The sequence below is a fragment of the Kickxella alabastrina genome (assembly GCF_025024165.1).
Source record: "Kickxella alabastrina strain RSA 675 chromosome Unknown BX661scaffold_4, whole genome shotgun sequence".
NCBI lineage: Eukaryota > Fungi > Kickxellomycota > Kickxellomycetes > Kickxellales > Kickxellaceae > Kickxella > Kickxella alabastrina.
In genome coordinates this window covers 545,098-565,715 of record NW_026251475.1, presented here as the reverse complement: position 1 = coordinate 565,715, position 20,618 = coordinate 545,098, and the positions used below count along the sequence as shown (strand labels likewise).

General features: G+C 54.7%; 8 protein-coding genes across 8 annotated transcripts; 5 read left to right on the top strand and 3 right to left on the bottom strand.

Annotated features, from left to right (window-relative positions):
* The first annotated feature begins 372 nt into the window (after positions 1–372).
* On the top strand, positions 373–2,029 carry BX661DRAFT_74947 (uncharacterized protein). Its single transcript, XM_051539461.1, has 2 exons — positions 373–678; positions 800–2,029. Exons 1-2 carry the CDS (start codon positions 672–674, stop codon positions 1,681–1,683), a joined length of 891 nt encoding a protein of 296 aa, XP_051393817.1. The 5' UTR covers positions 373–671; the 3' UTR covers positions 1,684–2,029.
* Positions 1,812–2,901, bottom strand: BX661DRAFT_178373 (putative nuclear transport factor 2). Its single transcript, XM_051534898.1, has 3 exons — positions 2,649–2,901; positions 2,250–2,321; positions 1,812–2,085 (listed from the first exon to the last, which is right to left on the bottom strand). The coding sequence occupies exons 1-3, from the start codon at positions 2,736–2,738 to the stop codon at positions 1,876–1,878; spliced, it is 372 nt and encodes a 123-aa protein (XP_051393816.1). The 5' UTR covers positions 2,739–2,901; the 3' UTR covers positions 1,812–1,875.
* A 138-nt stretch (positions 2,902–3,039) lies between these two features.
* Positions 3,040–7,082, top strand: BX661DRAFT_178369 (P-loop containing nucleoside triphosphate hydrolase protein). The gene has a single exon (XM_051534896.1). It carries the CDS (start codon positions 3,263–3,265, stop codon positions 6,659–6,661), a length of 3,399 nt encoding a protein of 1,132 aa, XP_051393815.1. The 5' UTR covers positions 3,040–3,262; the 3' UTR covers positions 6,662–7,082.
* On the top strand, positions 6,949–8,990 carry BX661DRAFT_74873 (uncharacterized protein). The gene has a single exon (XM_051539459.1). It carries the CDS (start codon positions 7,236–7,238, stop codon positions 8,880–8,882), a length of 1,647 nt encoding a protein of 548 aa, XP_051393814.1. The 5' UTR covers positions 6,949–7,235; the 3' UTR covers positions 8,883–8,990.
* BX661DRAFT_74874 (uncharacterized protein) lies at positions 8,991–10,044 on the top strand. Its single transcript, XM_051539460.1, has 2 exons — positions 8,991–9,858; positions 9,977–10,044. The coding sequence occupies exon 1, from the start codon at positions 9,099–9,101 to the stop codon at positions 9,852–9,854; it is 756 nt and encodes a 251-aa protein (XP_051393813.1). The 5' UTR covers positions 8,991–9,098; the 3' UTR covers positions 9,855–9,858; positions 9,977–10,044.
* Positions 10,045–16,575: 6,531 nt separating this feature from the next.
* On the bottom strand, positions 16,576–17,991 carry BX661DRAFT_74837 (4-hydroxybenzoate polyprenyl transferase). The gene is made up of 3 exons (XM_051539458.1): positions 17,834–17,991; positions 17,508–17,778; positions 16,576–17,375 (listed from the first exon to the last, which is right to left on the bottom strand). Exons 2-3 carry the CDS (start codon positions 17,724–17,726, stop codon positions 16,674–16,676), a joined length of 921 nt encoding a protein of 306 aa, XP_051393812.1. The 5' UTR covers positions 17,727–17,778; positions 17,834–17,991; the 3' UTR covers positions 16,576–16,673.
* A 728-nt stretch (positions 17,992–18,719) lies between these two features.
* On the top strand, positions 18,720–19,271 carry BX661DRAFT_169264 (uncharacterized protein; the record flags this gene model as incomplete). The annotated part of the gene is made up of 1 exon (XM_051533503.1): positions 18,720–19,271. One exon carries the CDS (start codon positions 18,720–18,722, stop codon positions 19,269–19,271), a length of 552 nt encoding a protein of 183 aa, XP_051393811.1.
* A 182-nt stretch (positions 19,272–19,453) lies between these two features.
* Positions 19,454–19,888, bottom strand: BX661DRAFT_140854 (cytochrome b5-like heme/steroid binding domain-containing protein; the record flags this gene model as incomplete). Its single annotated transcript, XM_051532865.1, has 1 exon — positions 19,454–19,888. The coding sequence occupies one exon, from the start codon at positions 19,886–19,888 to the stop codon at positions 19,454–19,456; it is 435 nt and encodes a 144-aa protein (XP_051393810.1).
* Between the last annotated feature and the right edge of the window lie 730 nt (positions 19,889–20,618).

The window sequence follows — 20,618 nt, the reverse complement described above, 5'->3', positions numbered from 1 at the left end:
GCATGGGCCGGCCAGCACCTGTGCCAGAACACGAAGGGGGAAGAGGCAGCTTGAAATGCCATTGTTTAACTCAGAAGTAGCGGTGCCTTGTGTCTGTGGAGAGGAAATAGCAGCAAATATATAGCATTGTCAAGGCCCGATAACAACAACACAAATACAAGCAATATTGAGAGCGCTCACACACTCTACTGCCTTTATTTCTCATTCTGACTTCTCCCTTCTCTTGCCGGCAGCTACCGCTATCGCTTCTGTGTGATCCCACTGACAAGCTCTCGCAGTGATTCAGATGCTGGAGCAGATGCTCAAGCCCGGCGAGAAGCGCTTCTCCTTACTACAAGCATACAAGTAGATACGTCCCTCCCCTTTTCCTTTTCACTTTGCTTTCCTTCCTTCTCACATCTCTTTTTTTCATTAACTGTACTCTTCGTTTGTGTTTGTGTTATTTGCTTCTTTTGTTTATTTTGTTTTGTTATTATTCATTTCCCGACATCGACTACCCACTCACACACACATACGCACACGCGCATATATTTGGGGGAGCATATATTGAAACACCTACAGTATAAACGCAACGATGCTGGGTTTCAAGCGCACAACAAGCAGGCTGGCACTGGTAACTCTGCTGCTGCTTTTCATTATATCGGCGCTCAGTCGCAGCGTATTGGCAGCTGATGGCAGGTATCCTTCCTACGCCTTGTAAATGCAAATGACTGGCTTCACTCGCTGCCTCTCCTTTGAGCACCGTTGAAATTGCTTGTGCTAATATACACACACTATTTTTTATCTGCCATTTGAATAGACGTTTTGAGCGGCAGCACTAGCAATGGAGAAACCAACGACAGCATACAATCCAGTGCTGTGAGCGAAATCGACACTAAAAACAGCAACACTGGCGGAAATGGCAACACCAGCATCGTTAGTGCCGGCCCTGTCTCGATTCCAAACTCGGACTCAAAGGCAAACACCAACTCGAACTCGGACTCGAAAAACACTGCCGACAATGTGACAACAGCCAAACCAAGCGCTAGTCCCAGCTCCAACGGCGGATTCGGGATCTCTCTCAACAACGACGGCAATAATGATGGCCAGGATTCGTCATCACCATCCAAGACCAGCAGCGACACAAAGTCAACTTCAGGCACCAGCTCTGGCTCGTCCAACGGGCAGCCCGGGCGCATCGTGATAAAAACGCCACCTCAATCCGTCCAGTCACCCCTGTTTGAAATCAACTCAGAGGTCAAGCTGAAGTGGGACTATGACAATAACATGAAAAAGCCCCCATCCCAGATCACCATTCGCGGGCAGATGCCGCCCGGATACTTCCAGCCGGGGACAAGCAAGCCGCTGTACTGGTACATTGCGCAGAATGTCAGCACGCCGAACAAGGAATATACCTGGAACACCATTACTGAGAGTCCGCCCGGATACACACTCCGAGAGGGCACCGGATACAAGCTGTTCATCTACGACAGCGACATTGGATGGGACAACAGCACGCGCGTTTATTCCGGAAAGCTGTTTCAGTTCATGCTACCGTTCTCCATGTACAACTCGCGCTATGCCCAGTCGAACGACGGCGTGGCAAAGAATTACAACCCCAACGCCGCCACCCGGTCAGTATCGGTCGCCCCCAGTGCCTGGACCGCGCTTCTCGTAGCAGTACTGGCCGCATTTGCGCTTTAATCTCTGGCCGCGCATCTTGACTCGCGCGCCTTTGGGCGCCCTCATATCGAAAACACAACTTTAAACACTCCCTCTTTTATTATTTTGTGCAAGTAATGCCACGACAAAGCCAGCATGTTTTTTTGAGTAATTGTTTATTAATGTCCAAAACAAAAGATATTGTGTAAAAGGGGCACAGCATGTCCTGAGCATTTAGGAGTAGTTGAGGCGGAAGACGTCGTTGTAAATGAAAAAGCCCTCGTTTTCGACGAGCTGGAACGTCTGTGAGAACTGCTGGGGGTTGGTCTCCTCGTCGACAAGAAGCTGACCGGTTACCAAGATAAGGATGGCGTTGACTCCAGGCAGCGACTGCTGAGCGTCGACTGTGGTGATCTTGTGCTGGACCTTCTGGAAGGGCAACGACTACGCGTTCATACAAAAACACAAAAAAACAGAATTGGGGGCGGCAGCAATGGGTTAGTCGGACCGTCCAGAATGGCCAGTGTACAAGAACAGAGATCCACGATGACACTGCCAACACCAACAAACACAGCAGACACAGCAGACACAGCACAGCAGGTACTTACCACAAGCTTCTCGACTATGGCCTGCGCGCCTTGGATCTGAGAGCTCTCCCAGGTCATCATCGACATGTCTCTCTACAAGAAGCAACAAGAGAATTGGCAAGCGGTAGCAAAACAAAGTTCCTGCTTTTAGTATAAACGGGTGGTGCAAATCTGATATACGCTATCATGTGAGCGTGTACAGCACGCGCGGCGCTTGGTGTTGGAGAACAGTGGGCACACGCAGCCGCAGCCGCAACCGCACTGATTTCTCAAATTGCGCTGACTACGTTTTGCTAAACCCCGCCATATGTTTACGCGGCTTGAAGCCATGCGCTAAACAATTTGAAAACGAGCTGAGAGGCTTGATTTCAAAGGTGCGCCTCTAATCTGAAAAGACCAATTTAAAACTGGCAAACGTACGTAGAGGGGCGCCAGGTTCCTGCGGTCAGCATCGAAGGCCTGGTAATAGTATTCAGTGAACTGCTTCGCGATGTCGTTGATGTTGCTCATGACTGGCGGCTGATTTGGGTTCGCGGTGTGGTAAGAGTGTGTTTTGTTTTAGTGTTGAAAGCAATGTAGCTCACGCGTGCGCGCAGAAATAATAATGAAATTGAGAAAGCTTGTTGGTTAGAAAAATAATAAAAGGAAAAAAAGACTAGAAAATAAACACTGATGCAAGTCAGAGTTGAGGCAATTGGATGGGCCTGTTCAAGCTTACAAGACAAAAAAAAGGTCGTGATTTCGGTTGGGGGCGTGTAAAATACACCAAAAAATCGTTTGATCAGAAATCATTCTTCAACTTTGTTTTCCTTTCGTTTTTTTGCACAAAGTAAAAGATATTTCAATTGTCATATACGTGAATGCACCAGCTATTTCAGAATACCTGAGAAGAATTTCAACTTGTTTCTCTCCTTTTTTTGTGTCCCACCCCTCAGTTTATTGCAACTGCTTTCAATTTCATTTATTTATTTTTAACCAGACAAGCGACCCGCCAGCTGCCCGACAAAACGACTGCCTGTTAACTTGAACTTCCCATGGAAAGTTTGAATGCACAGCCAGCCTCTGCTGACGGCATCGATGATCTGCGGTTTTCGCAGCTTTCGCTCAGCGGCACGGCCAACCAGCGCTACAGCGATGACGGCGGCAGCGACAATGAAGCCTGTTGTGCTGACGACAAAAGCCTTCCTGAGCATGCATGCGCCTACTGTGGCGTGCACGAAGAGAACAGCGTGACAAAGTGCCTTGGGTGCAAGCGGTGGTTTTGCAATGCGCGCGGCAACACGTCAAGCTCACACATTATCTGGCACCTGGTCAAGGCGCACCACAAGGAGGTGCAGCTGCATCCGGGCAGTCAGCTCGGCGAGACAACGCTTGAGTGCTACAACTGCGGCGCGCGCAATGCCTTTTCTCTAGGCTTTATTCCGGCCAAGAGCGACACAGTGGTTGTCATCCTGTGCCGCCCCTGCGCGTCGGCTCCGTCGTCGAAGGACGTGATGTGGGACGCTGCCCAGTGGCAGCCGCTGATCCACGAGCGCCAGCTGATCAATTGGCTGGTACAGGTGCCGTCTGCGAAGGCGCAGCAGAACGCCAAGCTACTCAGCACGCAGCAGATCCGCGAGCTTGAGGAGATGTGGGTGCGCAGCTCCGGTGCCACGGTGGCCGACATCGGACACATTGAAGCCGAGATCGAGGTCAACCGTGTGCTCTTGCGCTACGAGGACGCCTACCAGTACCAAAACATATTCGGGCCGCTGGTCAAGATCGAAGCCGACTACGACAGGCGCATGAAGGAGTCGCAGACGCAGGACAATATCTCGGTACGCTGGGACACCGGGCTCAACCGCCGTGAGCTGGCATACTTCCAGCTGCCAAAGTACGAGCTGGGCGAGTTGCGGCTGGTCATCGGCGACGAGCTCCGCCTGTCGTACGCGGGCGCCATGCTGCGTGAGCCGTGGGAGGGCAGCGGCAACGTCATCAAACTTCCGAACAGCACCAGCGACGATATTTGCATCGAGATGTCGACCGGCGACTCGCCGACCGAGATCTGCGACAACTTCTCGGTCGACTTTGTGTGGAAGTCGATCACGTTTGACCGCATGCAGAGCGCAATGAAGAAGTTTGCTGTAATGGAGGCATCGGTCAGTGAGTATATATACCACAAGCTGCTCGGCCACGAGGTCAAGAAGGTCGACCTGGAGACCAAGATGCCCCGGCAGTTCAACGCGCCCGGGCTGCCCGAGCTCAACGCGTCGCAGATCGACGCCATCAAGTCGGCGCTTCGCAGCCCGTTGAGCCTGATACAGGGCCCACCCGGCACGGGAAAGACCGTCACGTCGGCGACCCTGGTCTACCACCTCGCCAGAGCCAACAACGGCAAGATTCTCGTCTGCGCGCCCAGCAACGTAGCCGTCGACCAGCTGACCGAGAAGATCCACCGCACAGGCCTGCGCGTGGTACGCATCACGGCCAAGAGCCGCGAGGAGCTCGAGTCGCGCATCTCGCATCTTGAGCTGCACACGCAGGCGCTGATGAACGACACGATCCCCGAGCTGCAGAAGCTGCACAAGCTTAAGCTGGCCATGGGTGAGCTCAGCAGCAGCGACCAGAACCGCTACCGCCGGCTGCGCACCGAGTCCGAGATGGAGGTGCTGCGCTACGCCGATGTCATCCTGTGCACGTGCGCTGGAGCCGGCGACAAGCGCCTGTCAAAGTTCCAGTTCCGCACGGTGCTCATTGACGAGAGCACGCAGGCGTCCGAGCCTGAGTGCCTGATCCCGCTGGTCATGGGCGCGCGCCAAGTCGTCCTCATCGGCGACCACCAGCAGCTGGGGCCGGTCATCATCAGCAAAACGGCTGCGAGCGCCGGGCTCAGCCAGTCTCTGTTCGAGCGCCTGGTGTTCTTAGGGCTGCGCCCGCACCGCCTCGTCGTGCAGTACCGCATGCACCCGTGCCTCTCGGAATTCCCGAGCAACTTCTTTTACGAGGGGTCGCTGCAGAACGGCGTCACGGCCCAGGAGCGCACGCGCAGCGACATTGGCTTCCCATGGCCCAACCCAGACAAGCCGATGATGCTGTTGGCGTGCAACGGCGTCGAGGAGATTGCATCCAACGGCACGTCGTACATCAACCGCGTCGAGGCCAGCGCCTGCGAGAAGATCGTTACGCGCATGCTCAAGGCCAACCTGAACCCAGAGCAGATCGGCGTGATCACGCCCTACGAAGGCCAGCGCAGCTGGATCGTCCATCACATGGCGCAGGCCGGGCCGCTCGTCTCCGAGTCGTACAAGGAGGTCGAGGTTGCCAGCGTTGACGCGTTCCAGGGCCGCGAGAAGGACTACATCATCCTCAGCTGCGTGCGAAACAACGAGCACCAGGGCATCGGCTTCCTCAGCGACCCGCGCCGCCTCAACGTCGCGCTGACCCGCGCCAAGTACGGCGTGATTGTGCTTGGCAGCCCCAAGGTGCTGAGCCGCAACCCGCTATGGCACGAGCTGCTGTCGTACTACAAGCTCCACGGCGTGCTGGTCGAGGGCCAGCTCAACAACCTCGTGCAGAGCGCGGCACGCCTCAGCAAGCCGCGCATGCCCAGGGGCAGCCACCCGCTCAGCGGCCGCAGCATGGTCATGCAGGTCAACACTGCGCCTGGAGCCGCCAGCAGCAACCGGCTGGCGCAGCTTGTGGGCCGCAACACCATGCGCTACATCCCGCCCGACCTCGAGCCTGCCGGCGAGCAGGACGCGGCCCGGGGCGCGCAGGGCGCGGGGCCAGGCGGCTACGCACAAGGCACCTCGCTGTACAGTAACTTCTTTGGCGGCTCCGGCGCGTCATCGTCGATGCTCACCCAGGCGTCGTACGCCGACCCGTTGGCGAGCCAGTTCTTTTCGCAGGACTTCGACATGCAGACGCAGCAGTTCACGCAGCAAGACACAGTGCTCCTGCCCGCCGCCGGCCCCAGGGCCACGCCAGGCTTGCCAGTGCCGTCAGCATCCTCTCCTCGCGGCGGCGCGTTTGGCGACGGATACATGCCGAGCGACCTATCGCCCGGAGACAGCCGTAACATGTTCAACCCGCGGATGCACGCGTCCATCATGTTCAGCAAGAGCGACCGCGTCATGATTTCCAACGAGCAGATGGCATCTGGTGCGCCGCCAGCATCGGCAGCAACCGCAGTGGACCCTCGCAAGACGCTGCCAAAGGATGCTGCGGCCGCAGCCAAGCTCCAGCATCAGCACCAGCCCTATGGCGAAAGTGAGTTCTTGCACACACAGCCATTCTCGCAGAACTTCTTGACGCAAGAGTCGATGTTTGGCGGCTACCGTGGAGGCGCAATGGATGACCTGGCTGGCAGCTCGCAATTCACCAGCGCCGGGGCATCGCAGTTTACGCAGGACTTTGGCACGCAGAGCTTTACGCAGAACTTTACGCAGTACTAGGCGGCGATGGCGCCACTGCGCACATCCTCGCCTTAATGTGCAGTGTGTGCAGTGTGTGCAGTGTGTGCAGTGTGTGCAGTGTGTGCAGTGTGTGCAGTGTGTGCAGTGTGTGCAGTATGTCCAGTGCTGCCCAGGCGACTGGCACATTGTCATATTGCCGTTTTATTAATGCGGAGTGCAATATGCACATGACATTTTACCCAGTTCGCCTTTGTTTCGGCCGTCTCCTTTGCCGCCTATTGCGCGTACATCCCCCGCCTATCTCAATCTCCGTGCTGGGCGCCGCGCGCGCGTGCAGCCCAGCTGACACTGTGAGTTGCGAGTTGAGAATTGCAACTCACGGCTTGCAATTTGAAACTGATATCGATATGAATGTTTTTCCGATGTCGTACTTGTTTCAACTCCGCTCATAGCCTTGGTCCTTTCTTCGGTTTCATTTCAATATTTAAACTATCAAACCATTTTGTCAGCGCGGTTAGCTCGCTATACAACACACTCGCTCACTTGTGCCATTGCAGCGTACCAGCAAGCCTCCGCACATTGCTACTTGACACCTCGCTACACGCCAGCAACGATGAAGGACCCGTCGGCGTACGCCAAGCTGCCGTTTGAGGTGCTCGATCTCATCTGCCACATGTCCGATCGGCAAACCCTGAACTCGCTACAGCACGTCAGCAGGGTGTGGCGCCGCCTCAGCTTGCCCTTATTGTGGAAAAGCATCGACATAAGCGACTGGGAGTACAGGGCCAGTGCAGACAGGGTACACGCAGTATACGGCCGGCTCGTGCACACAATGGAATACCGGAGATGCCAGAGACGGCGTGGGAATTCGCACAGCTCGTCCGCCCCAGCTTCCCCGCAGGCAGTAAGCGGGAAAACTAAAACAGATATCTTGTGCGAATGGCTGGGGATGCGTTGGGAAAATGTAAGGCGAGTAGCTATTGGCGCCTGGCCGCCGTACAACATCCGCCGTGTTCAACAGGTGCTCGCTACATGCAATCCTCAGCTCAGGGTGCTTATTCTCGAGGGCGCCGCTGCCGCTTGGGCTGAGACAATGCAGCGTGCAGTCACTGCCCATCCATATTTGCAAGGCCTTCACATCACAGAAGACAGCCGCGCGCTTCTGCCGCCGGCTGCCGACGAACATTACAGGAGGTCGCAAGTTCGCTTTCTTTTTCTTTCTAATGGGGCCGGCGCGTCACTGACCCAACTCACCGTGCCATGCATTGTAGAGTCTGCAGTGCAGCTTCTCGGGCAGCTCTCTGACTTGCTACCGCTGCTGCAGACTCTGGACCTCCGTCAAGTCGACGCCGGCGCCGCCAGCAAACTGTCTATTAACTTGCCCCCAATGCTCAGACACCTAAAGATTAGCGGCCAATACCCCCTGAGCATGCGCATGTTTGGCCACCGCCACGCCAAAGGCACAGCCGGTGCTTTGATGGCTGCCAGTCTACACTCACTTTCAGTCACTGGACTGCGCAGCGAGGAGGCCGCATGGCGAGAGTCCGATACCTTTTGGACACCCATCTTGCAGCACAAATGGGCGCTACTGACAGGGCTGGTTATTCCTGTTGCCCGCCCAGAGCTGAGTTTGCTTATCGGCACAAACTGCTCAAAACTCGAGAGGTTACAATTTATTTACGCCGGCAGCTCAATCAACCAGCAGCAGAACAACCTGTGGGCCGCTAAGCTCACGTGCCTTCCTCAGCTTCGCCATTTGGACATTGCCAGCTCTAACAACGAGTATGAAGGATGCAGCCTCTCGTCTCGTCTGGTTACCGGGTGCATTTGGAAAACGCAATGGCTACACTCCCTTTATGTGTCTCGTTTGTCGCTATCGACAGATGCGCTGAGCGCGTTGTTGAGAATGCTTCCATACCTGCATACACTGTGGTTCACATTTGACGCCAAGCCTAGGACCAACGATAGCCTAGAACAGATTGGAACAGACTGTTGTCCAGTAATGCAGTGCCGCCTGCAATACCTTGTAATCCATGCTGTCATTACAAGGGACTGCAACCGATCGGCTGCGTATACCTCCGAGTCCGACAGTGAGCAGACTGGCAGCGGCCCCACAAATGTTCTGTCAGCATGTCTCGCCGAGCTCCCTTCTGTCAACAAATGTCGCCTGCCAATGTTCACATTTCCAGATGAACAGCGACACTGGCTGAAATGCCAGTTCCCACGAATCAACTTTAAGAAGTATGCGCCACCATATTAGCCCCTGCTGCAATACACTAGTGTAAATGGATTTTTAGAATTTATAGATATTTATAGCGAAACTCCAGATTACTAAGCAGGGGGTTTTCAAAACCCGTCCCCCTCCCAGTTTTTAGCCTAAAAAATCAGGAAGTTCAAATTTTTGAAGATACGGGAAAGTATTTAATGCTTGCGTCTAAATGGTGCTTTGGCTATAGGTTAAGCGCGACGCTTAAGGATGTACTTATATTCATCCAATTCCGTCGCAGCTGCAACCACTTTAGCCATTGTGTCTGTCCCAGCAGCAGCCATAGCCGTTTCTGTTACAACTAAAACTGCCGTCGACGACGTATCTTTTACAGGAAATGCACAGCAGAGTCGCAACCAATGGGTGCCTATTTGCCCACAGTCTGCCAATATCCTCCGGCGGATAGGGGAGGAAAAGGACTCGTCTAAGCGAAAAATTTCCTGCAAGGTGAAGCAGCAGCTGCGGAATGAGCTGGCTGAGCGGAATCGGAAGCACTGCGTTAATCTCCAGCCCGCCGATAATCTCAAGCGCATTGTCAGGCTGAGCGACCGGTCGTGGGGCAAGATTGAGCGCAGAATCAGACAGAGGATGCGCGACGAGTTGGCCGTTCAGCAGCAGCAAAGACAGCAACAGAAACAGCAGCAGCAGCAGGTAGCCGCAACATGCATGAATATAATTCCAGCAGTAGAAAAACCTCGCCAAATTTTATGTCACGGCTTGCTCCAGTGCACAATGGAAAACTGCTTTCAAACCTTCAGGCCCGACGGAACCAAGATCAAGGATGGCGAAAAGGTGCCATCAGGAAGACGGAAGTGGAATCGCGACATGGCTGCGGTACTGAGCTTTCGCATTATTCTCAATGCCCTGTTTAAAGGCAATCTTCCTCCCTGTTTCTTGCGCAAAAATGCATCATTAGAGGTGGCTGAACCCAAGTCTAGCGACGCTCAAGCCAAAGCCCAATACTAAGCGTGTGTGTAAGAATCCATCTTCCCCTGCTTCTTCTCTTCAAAGGAAGTAGCGAGCTGGATAATATCTTCAGCCATAGTGTCCTATTGCCACTAGTTTCTAAACACCTTTCAGGTTTCTAGTCAATCTGGAGAAGGATGTCGATTTGCAGAATACTTGTAGCCTCATTATTTTCGTTAGTGTAGCTGCGCTGGTACATATTCGTTTTGCAAAAAAAAATTTATTATTTTCAAAATTTTGCATATACGCAAAACGTGTGTGCAGTCTGGCACGTAGGCTCGAAGCGGCCATTTAAAATGACAGCCAACTACAGATCCTCGTCAACGTCCTCGTCGTAGCTGTCATTCACTGTGTGGCGGCTCATGTTGGCTGCAAACGACTCGTGGTGAGGTGCGCCATGCAAATGTTGCTGGTGCTGAACATGGTGCTGGGTTTGGTAATGATGGTGATCATGGTGCGGGAGGGCTGCTGGTGACGGCTCTGCGGTAGAGTGTGCTGCAGCATGGCGAACAACGATCCCATTGTCTGGCATGGGACCCGACAGAATGGTGGAGATCGGAGCGCCAGAAAGTGCAGATTCTGATGTCGATGTTACCGCTAGCTGCTGCTGAATGGCAGCGGCAAACGTTGGGTTCAAGGGCGATTGGGTCCCAACCGGACTGTGGTAGTTTTCGCCGGTCATCTCGTTCAGCTTGTCCTCCAGCGCCCGCTGCATCTGGCACGCATCATCATAGACCATCGACCCCTCCTCGTTGTAGGTGCGTGCGTTGTCGAACATCAGCTTCCAGTCGCGGTGGAAGTCCGCCACCTGCGCATACTTGTGCGCCTTCACGTTGCGGCGGATGTTTTTCATCGCGATCGGCTGTCGGATGATGACGTAGTAGTCAGGGTAGTCGCGCCGGCTGGGCAGCTCCAAGAACAGGTCGCAACGCCGCCGCCCGTACTCGTCGACACACGCCTCGACCGCTGCAAACGAGGCTTCGAATATTTCGTCCATTCGCGTGCGCTCCGCGGAAGAAAGCATGTCAGCAGCGCCAGTCTTGCGCCGTGCCTTGCGAGCAGGGATATTCGTGGGCGTCATGGCACCCACAACCGATGCCGCTGCCGACACCGCATCGTCGTCGTCAAGATCGGCGCCAGCCAACCGTGGCCTCTTGCGCCGACCAGCAACAGAGCCGCCGTCGTTGCTAGGTGGCTTGGTTGTTGGCGCCGCGCCGTTGGCGCTGAGACGGGGCCGGCCTCGCTTGCGCGGCGTGCTCAGAGCCGCCGCATCGCGAGTGTCCTTGGAGCGAGCGGCGTTGCCACTGCTTCGGACTCTCCCATGCTCTCTGTCGCTGTCATCGTCGTCGTCCGCATCGGCATCAACATTTGCATCGCTGTCACTATCCTCATCATTTCCACCCTCGCCATAGTCACCGCCACCGTCGCCAGCGGCGCTGCCGTTGGCACCGGCCTCGGCCTGCTGGCCGCTCAGGTGCTGCTGCAGAAGCCGCTCTTCAATGCGCTTGCGCTTGCGCTCAGCACGCTCGCGCTTCTGGTTGACAATATCGTCAATGTCGGCGTTGTCGTCCTCCAGCGCGTCGAGCCACTGCTCCTCGGACAGCCCGTCGTCGTAGTACACGCGGCGCGTGTTGCGCGACTTGTCGCGCGTGGCCTCCTCTTCGGCCTTGCGCTTCTCCTCAGCCGGGTCATAATCTTGAAGGTATTCTTCGGGCAGCTCGCTGTCGGTGATCAGGCGCTCGGGGGGCGGGCTGGTGGCGTGGCCAGCTTCGCGCCATTCGGCCAGCTCGCGCTCCCTGCGCTCCATGTCCATGCGCGCAAAGATTATGCGCTCCTCGTCACTGCGCGCAATCATCTCGTTCAGCTCGTCGTCCGGGTTCGTCTCGGCCTCGGCGTCAGCCATCTCCTCCGCCTCGGCCTCCTTGGCCCTGAGCAGCGACCGCAAGAGGCGCTCGCGCTCCTCGGAGGATGTCTTGTTGTCGAACTTGCCTGCCTGAATGACCTTGCCGTCGAGGTCGCGCTTGTGCTCTGCGCGCGCCAAGACATCCTCCTCGACGGTACCACGGGAGATCAGACGCAGGATGCGCACTTCGTTCTTCTGCCCAATGCGATGCGCACGGTCCATCGCCTGCGCGTCAGCCGACGGGTTCCAGTCCGAGTCAAAGATGACGACCGTGTCGGCGGTCTGCAAGTTGAGGCCCTGGCCACCAGCGCGCGTGCTCAGCATGAACACTTTGTACGGCGAGTCGGGCTTGTTGAACGTGTGCATGTACTCGCGGCGGTCGTCATCGGATGTCGATCCGTCAAGGCGCAGGCTCGCTATGCCGCGCCAGTCCAAAAAGTCCTGCATGATCGTCATGATTTTGGTCATCTGGAAGAAGATCAACACCTTGTGGCCTGTCGCCAGCAGCTTCGACAGCACGCGGTCCAGCAGCTCAAACTTTCCGGCCGAGCGGTAGAGCAGGCTGTTGTTGATTCCCAGCGGGTTGATGCGCGACTCAACCTGCTCAAAAACGTACGGGTGGTTGCAAATCTTACGCAGCTGCATGAGCGTGTTGCTAAAGCTCGCCTTGTTGGCGCGCGAGACGCCGTTGTCGTCAACCGTGACGCCGCGGAAGAGTGTGCCGAAGCGGAGCATCTGGTGGTACAGCCGCGTCTGCACAGCTGACATGCTGCATCTGATGACATGCTCGATCTTGTCGGGCAGGTCGACCTCGACGTCCTTCTTGAGGCGCCGGAGCAGGAATGGGCGCAGCACCTTGTGCAGGCGCTTGATGATCAGCAGCTCCTCCTCCTCGTTGAGCGCAATGCGGTCCTGCGCACCGGCGCTGGAAAACGGCGCGTTGAACCAGTCGTCAAAGCTGTCCGCTGAGGCGAACACTGTGGGCAGCACAAAGTTGAGCAGTGCCCACAACTCGGGAAGATTGTTTTGCAGCGGCGTTCCCGTCAGGATCAGGCGGTAGCGCGTCTTATAGAACGTAGTCAGCGTGGCCGCCAGCTTGGACTTTGTGTTCTTCATGCGATGGCCCTCGTCGATGATCATGTGGATCCAGTTGATCTTGGACAGGAGGGGGCGGTCCTTGATAATGTAGTCATAGGTCGTCAGCAGCACCTGGAAGTCCTGCCGCTTGATGCGCTCAAGCAGGACACGCCGCTGCGTTGGATTGCCCTTGTATCCGATCACACGCACGCTCGGCGCCCATTTTTCGAACTCGAGGATCCAGTTGGTGATCGTCGACAGTGGCACGATAATCAAAAACGGCCCGTTCTGCAGCTTCTTCTCAATCAGGTACGTGACCAGCGAAATCGTCTGGATGGTCTTGCCCAGCCCCATCTCATCGGCCAGGATGCCGTTAAGCCGGTTGTTGTACAGCGACACCATCCACTCGAGGCCGTGCAGCTGGTAGTCCTTGAGCGAGCCACCGACCAGGATGCTCGGCTGCTCCTTGATCGGCTCGAGGATACGGTGCGCGACCGAGTAGTAGTCGCGGGACTGCTCAGCGCTGGCCTCGTCGGCGTCGAGCTCGGCGTTCTCGGACAGCCACGACGGTACGGCCTCGCCTCCAGCGGCCGGGCCATCATGTGAGACGACCGACTGCTGCTGGCGGTGCACGGCCTCGATAAGCGTGTTGAGGTACTGGTTGGTCTGGCCGAGCAGGTGCGAAATGCGCGTGTCCTTCTCCTTGTCGACCAGCTTCAGGTACGCCTCCTCGTCACCGGCCTTGAGCGCCTGGATGCGCTCGCGCGCCACGCGCTCGATGCGCTTCTGCTCCTCGCGCTCAGCCGCCCCGTGGAAGGTCAGCACGGTGCGGCCGAGCTTGGCCATGCGCTGCTGCTGCACCTTGTGCCACGCAACAAGCCCGGCGCCGTGCTCAGTGATGGCTGCTAGCTGCTGCTTGTGCTGGTCCTGCTCGCGGCGCTCGCGGTCCATGCGTTGCTGGCGCTCCATTTTCTCGGTCAGGCGCGCTTCGCGCAATGACTGCTTCTTCATGCGCCGCAGCGCCGACCGGTCGCCAGCAACGCCTAGCTGCGAGGCGCGAGTGATACTGCGCACAACTTCGTTGCGCAGCGCGCGCTGCTTGTGCCGCAGGCCCAGGGCCTTGAGCTCGATAAGCGCCTTGATGCGCGCGCTGGACTCGGCCCGACTCAGCAGGCCTGGGCGCTCGTACACAGACCCGGGCGCCAGGCCCACGTCCAGGCCCTCGTCGCTGACTGTGGCAGGCAGCGCAGCCAGCTCCTTGATGCGGTACTCGATGCGCGCGTCGCGCCGCTGCTCGCGCTCGCGGGCCATAGCGCGCACGTCAATGCCACTGGGTGTGATACTCGGCACCAGCAGGCGCTGCAGCCGCGCCGCCTGATTGCCGGCCGCGGCCAGCTTGTCTCTGAGCAGAAGGTGCGGCGACACAAAGCCAATGCTCTGTGGCAGCGGCGGAAGAACCAGCTGCACCTTGACCTGACCGATGCCCGGAATATTGGCCGAGGTCGTCCTCGTTCCGTTTGTGGCTGCAGACACGGGCGTCGAGGCTCCGCTAGAATCAAAGTTCTGGTGGATGGCTTGGTGCACGGACTCGACCGTGTTTCCGGCTGCTGTATTTATGCTGGGTGGAGGCGCGTCCAGCAGGCGCTTCTCTTCATCTGATAGGCTGCTCGCCCACAGCTCCTGGCGCAGCAACGGCGGCAGGGGCATGTTCTTTGCCACCAGGCGGAATGCCTGGATCTGCTTGCGCAGGCGGGCAATATCGTCGGGCGTGAACTGGGGTGGCTTTGACAAAGCGTTTAGGGCCAGTGGCTGCTGCTGACTTTGAGTTTGGCTCTGCTGGGTGTGTGGCTGGGGTGATGTAGCCGCTGCTGCTGCTACTATCGGTCTTGGCGCGATATCTGGGAATGGTCCAGAAGCTGACATTGACACAGAGGAGGCGGAGTTTGGCTTTGCTGGGCCAGTGTTGCTGGACGCTAACACGGCCGGGATGGCTTCGCCTAGCGCAGAAACGGCGCAGTTTTCAGAATTGGCTGATAAAGACGTCTGTGGCTGTGATTCCGTGCTAGCATTGGCATTATCAATCCCATTAGCACTGGTATCTGCGGGTGGCTGCTGTTGCTGTTGCTGCTGGATTTGCCGCTGTTGCTGCTGGATTTGCTGCTGTTGCTGCTGAGCGTTGACCACGCGCATTATGTGCATCAGTTTGGCGTACTCTGCGTTGTTCTGCTCAGTCGCACCTTTGCTACGCAAGGCCTGGATCACCATCAGTATCTGGCGCAGCTTGTCCTTTGTCAATACATTGTCCTGGATGGCATGTGTGGCGCCAGCAGCAGTCGCGCCCGGCGTGCCCGGCGCAATCCCCGCCGATGCTGACGCTGCCGACGATGTTGCTGCTGCTGCTGTTGCTGTTGCTGTTGCTGTTGGCATTGGTGTGGGTGTGGGTGTGGGTGTGGATTCCGGCAAGGGCTGTATTTGCATATCGCACGGTTAGTACCAAAAAAGGACGGAATGAATGCCTATACGTGTGTATGTGTGTTTTGAGAGTAAATTGAGCTTAATGAGAGCTGCTACTGATTCGCGACAGCGAATCTCTCGAGTATTTTTTATTTTGTGAGAGTCAAGCAAGAAATGAGTGGGTATGTTTGGCACTTACGTTTGCTATGCTTTGGCCCACAAGCAAAAAAAAAGTATGTGTTGGTGAACGAAAAAAGACCGTCTCGTGTCAGAAGAGACGCAAAAAAAACAATGCGGCGATGGCTCTGGGAAAAGTGAGAGAAGGGACAGGTTATGCAGCAAGAAATCCGGTACCGATGTTGCTGTTGCTGTTTGTGGCTCTGGCAGTTAAGTTACCAGAGAAAATAAAATAAAGCAAAAAAAGGCAGATGGGATGGGCAGTGGTGTGACAGTCGGACGAACAGGCGAGCGGCTAATAGGGGGAGAGCGCAGAGGGCAGGATGGTGCCTTTTTTTCTCCTGCGTGTGTGCTTGCGAGGTGCTGAGTGGCAGAGCAGGAGGGAAGATGAGGGGAGGGGGGGCAGTGAGCAAAGAGCCGAAAAAAAGTACGTGCTCGATTGAAATGAAAGACAATAAATAAAGTGCAATAAAAAAGCAATGGAAAAGGAGCGCGGATAGTGGCTCTGGCAGTGGCAATTTGGGAACTTTTTTTTTATTGTTTTTTGCTGTTTTGGCGTTCTGTTCCTTTTTGGCGCTGGAAATTTTCAAAATTGAAAGAAAAATGCGATGGGGAAAAAAGAGAGAAAAAAGAAGGGGGAAATTATATGTTATGTGATGGAAGCTGGCCGAAATGCAAGGAAAATCGCTGCAAAAAAGAAATGAGAATGTGTGTGTGTGTCACTTTGCTTACTTTTTTCGTCCCCTGCCTGGCTGCAAACGATGCGATTGGCTGTGCGCTGGCAAAGCAGCAAAAGCGCGGGAACAAAAAGAAATAAATTGCAAGCGTGTGATGGTACGCTGCAGCGCTCTTCGCAAGCCATTCAAACAACAGCCAATAATCACGCCTGCTAATTAAAACAAAATCATGCGTCACGTGTAGAAGCATCCAAGCACCGCAAAAATGCAAAAATGTGCAGTTAGCTACCCCCCGCTTGTGATTTCCGTCTTTTTAATATTGTTTTTGGCGGTCCGACGCCACAGCCGCCAAAACCCAGACGATCTTGGGAGGAGACTTTTAAGAATTGCCCGCCCCGGTCTGTGCGCAGCATCAAGCTGACTTTAATGCAAACAAAAATAAATAATTTCATTTATATTTTGCACCAAATAAAAATGTGAAAATCTCTAATAAAATGACACCTTGTACATGCTGTTTTAGCAGCACACAAGCTAAGCTTTGGCCTTCACCAACAAAGGGCCTTCGTCTTCAACTTTTGCCATATAACGGGTGTACACAAGGTCAGCCAAAATGGCACTGAAAATGATACCACCAAACCAAGTGTTTGATTTGAAAATTTTCCAGCACATCGAGGGATCGTTGATGTTGACTTTGCGCAGCTGCCACACCAAGTGAGCAGTGCCGGCGCCCAGAACAGTGGCGTAGAATGGTATTCCCTGCCCATTCATATAACCCGACAGACACAAGAGACCTATGGTGCTAGTAGAGAATCCGGACAAGATCGCCTTTGTGTTTTCTGCAAAAAGCAAGGACGTCGATTTGACGCCTGCAGCAATATCGTCCCGTTTGTCTTGGTGTCCGTAGATCGTGTCGTATACCAATGTCCACGACACGCCGGCTGCGTAGAGTGGTAGAGCAACGGCCCAATCGATTCCGCCCGCCACTGCTGACCAGCCAGCGAGTGCGCCCCAGTTGAAGGCGAGACCCAGAACTAGTTGGGGCCAGTATGTGATGCGCTTCATAAATGGATACATGATCACCAGCGGCATGGACCCCATACAAAATGCAATCGTGTAAGGATTTAGCTGCACCAATACGGCAAGGCCTGCAGCGAGCTGTGCGCTGAGAAAGACAAACGCCTTTGGGCGGCTGATAACGCCCGACGCAATCGGGCGTGTCTTGGTGCGCTCAACCTACAAATGGTTAATTGCACAAACGAGTTGATCGGGGAGAGAATAAAGCGTGCTTAGTCAAAGTTCTCCATCTAGAAGTGGCAGTATGCAGGAATGGCAGTTTGTGCCGCGTTTGTGCTATTGTGTACTTGCCATTTTGTCGAATTTGACGTCCCACATGTCATTGATGGTACACCCAGCCCCGCGCATAACAACGGCGCCAGTTCCAAACAATGCCATAAGGTATGCCATACTGGCAATGGGAATTCCAGTCGCATATGCGCCCATTCCTATGCCCCATACGCACGGCCAGTATAGGAGCCAGGTCCCGATGGGCTTGTCCATTCGGGTCAGATACAGATATGGGCGCATTGATTCTGGGAATCTATTGATAAACGGGCCGTACTGCACCAGCGAGACTGTGCTGGCCGTGTCGGTGCTGACTGTGGATCGAGCAGCGCTTTGGCCAGCGGGCTTGCTGGTAATGTGTCTAGTGCCGATGGTAGAGACTATGGAAATAGGCGGCTTGTTGTATTTGCTGATTCTCGTGGTACTCTGCAGAAGCGTCGGAGCTCTGGACCAGGTTAATTTGGCTCTAGTGACAATAAATGGGGAAGCAGAGCCAGTGGTCAGCGCAGGGTTTGATCCTGGAATGCGATGACACGACATCAGCGAGGAGACACCGCAAGACCGAACAAACCGAATGGACGGGCAAATGGACCTTCCTCCTGCCTTTCCTGCCATGCAAAGCAGCATCATTATCGGGTGCAATATTGTATTGAGTGCGCAAGCCAGCCGACGACGGATGAAAGTGTATAAGCAAGGAAAGGTTCACTGCCTAAACTTAAAGCAAGCAGGACAAAGGGTGTATTTAACAAAGCAAGTGCGAAAAAATAAGTTTGAGGAGCAAAGGAAGAATGCAAATTGCAAATGCACTCACCAGGCTGTTTGATCCTGCAACAGTGAGAGAAAAAAGGCGCAGGTGCGCTGGATTAAATGATATGTTCGATTAGATATTTGATTTAATCGTTCTGTCATCGCCTTCAGCTGTTCTGGATATAGAGCTTGGCTCAGCCTCAAACAAACACGCATTTTCCTCTCCTTTTTCCTTTTCTTTTTTCTTCTCTCTCTCGCTATCTCGCCAATTTCCATTTTCTACCTTTTACTTTACAGTTTTTTTAGATACAGCGCCTTTCATTTGCTAGTAGCAGCATCCTGTGCATCACCCGCTTGCCCTCCTCTATACATACCGAGCACCGCCTGCTTGAACACTCCGCTATGAGTAGTAACGGGGCTACGGGGAAACTGTCCCACCTCCAGAATAAAAAGAAGCAAGCCGCGCGCAGCGAGTTAGATAGCCTGCGTATGCTCGACCCGGACAATAATGTCCCGCTGGAGGAGCAATACGACATTCTGACAGAGGAGGAGCAGAAGCGCCTGCTCGAAAAGCTTGTGGTCGAGAACGAGGCTGACATAAAGACGTTTTCGACCTTTCTCAAGATGCCTACAGTGGCCATTTTGGTGATGAACCTAGTGTTCATCTACAACTACGCGACCGGCGGCCTTGGATCGTCAGCCCACATGAATGGCGCAAAACTGCCAGTCGTCGGCGTCAGCATCTATTCGGAGCACCCAGTCGTGGGCACAGAGCTTTCGGTGGTCATACTGCAGTTTACGTTTTACCTGCTGTCGACTGAGCGTTGGGATTCGATTGCCAAGGCTGTGCTGGGCATATTTATGGCGGCCGGGAGCGTGCATGCGGTGACGTGCCGCAAAAGCGGAATCTTTGAGTTCATTTGGTGGCTACTGCCGGTGCTGAATCTTGCGATTGCAAGCTATGCGCAGCTCAACATGCGCCGCAGCCGGCAGGAAATCGAGAAGCTTGCGAAAAAGACATACCACGTAAAGAGCGCCTGAGTCCCTCTGGCCACCCGCACACCTGTATCCACCCAGGACCAACCGTTGAAACACAGGCTGCTGCCAACGTAGTTTAGTTTCCATGTATATTTGCCATTAAAACCAGAGAGCAACCCTGCTCCGTATTAAATATAGCAGCAAAAATATAGATAGATAGATAGATAGATATAAACGTTTCGCGCTTAGAAGCCTCCTGGGCCAGCGACGAATCCCACCAGGCATGGGCCTAAGATGTTGTCTGGGTTGACCCAAGCATGTGATTCGTAGAACAGCTTTGTGCCGTCTTTGCCGGCGGCGCGCATTAGCTGAGACTTGCCCCCGGGATGGAAGTCCATGTATCTGGTGACGTTGTAGATTTTGTTGCCGATGACCATCCAGCAGTCGTCGCGCTTGTTGTGCAGCTTGACCTCGTCCATAGTGTAGGGCCGGGGCACTGGGACTCCGGATAGGTTCTCGCCGGACTTTACCAGGCGCGCCCAGTCAAGCGGAGAAAACCCGGGCTTCAGGGCCACCTTCTTGGCTCGGCCCTGCGCGCCGCCCGGTGCGGTCAGCATTTGCGGGCTGCCGCGCATTGGGAAGTTGAATCTGGCCGTCGCAGGCACTGCTGGCTCATGCATAAGCGCCTCTGGTAAGTCAGCCTCAATTATGATCGGGCACTCTGCCGCTGCGGGCGGTTTTGCTGTGGCTTCATTGGTGATATCTCTGACCATGCCCTTGTCCATGTCTGTGCTGTAATAAAGGCCGAATACGGGATGGATTGAACAAAAAGGTTGCGCGCAAGACAAAAAGGAAAACAAACAGCATCAAAAGGCAGTGGAAGTGGAATGGGCAGCTGGAGGGCGGGAATATGCTGGCCAAATTCAAATTCACTGATCACCTAATTTTTCTTAACCAAGCGCAAAATCAATGTTTTTTGGTTAGAAGAAAATAAGAGGAAAAATAACAAAAATGCTATTTTTTTTACCCTCTGCTGTCTCTATTTCGCAGCAATTGGGCTTATATATACTTATCTTAAAATATATTTTTGCGCTAATTGCACACCGGACCCTTGGAGTCAAAAAGTACAGCACACTTTGGCACACCACATCACACCACACTACGTATCACATCACACCACACCACACCACACCACGACACATACGGCATGACTGGCAGTAACAAGAGACAGCGCCCAGAGGGCAGGATGTCCGATATGGACCGCAAAATATACCAGATTCTCCGCAACCACATGCTGGAAGAGCAGCTAACTACTGGCGAGGCCTTTACTTTCCCCAGTACGCGCACTCTGGTCAACTACGTGCTCAACATGGATATAAGCCTCAAGCGGCAAAAGGTTGTGCTGATCGA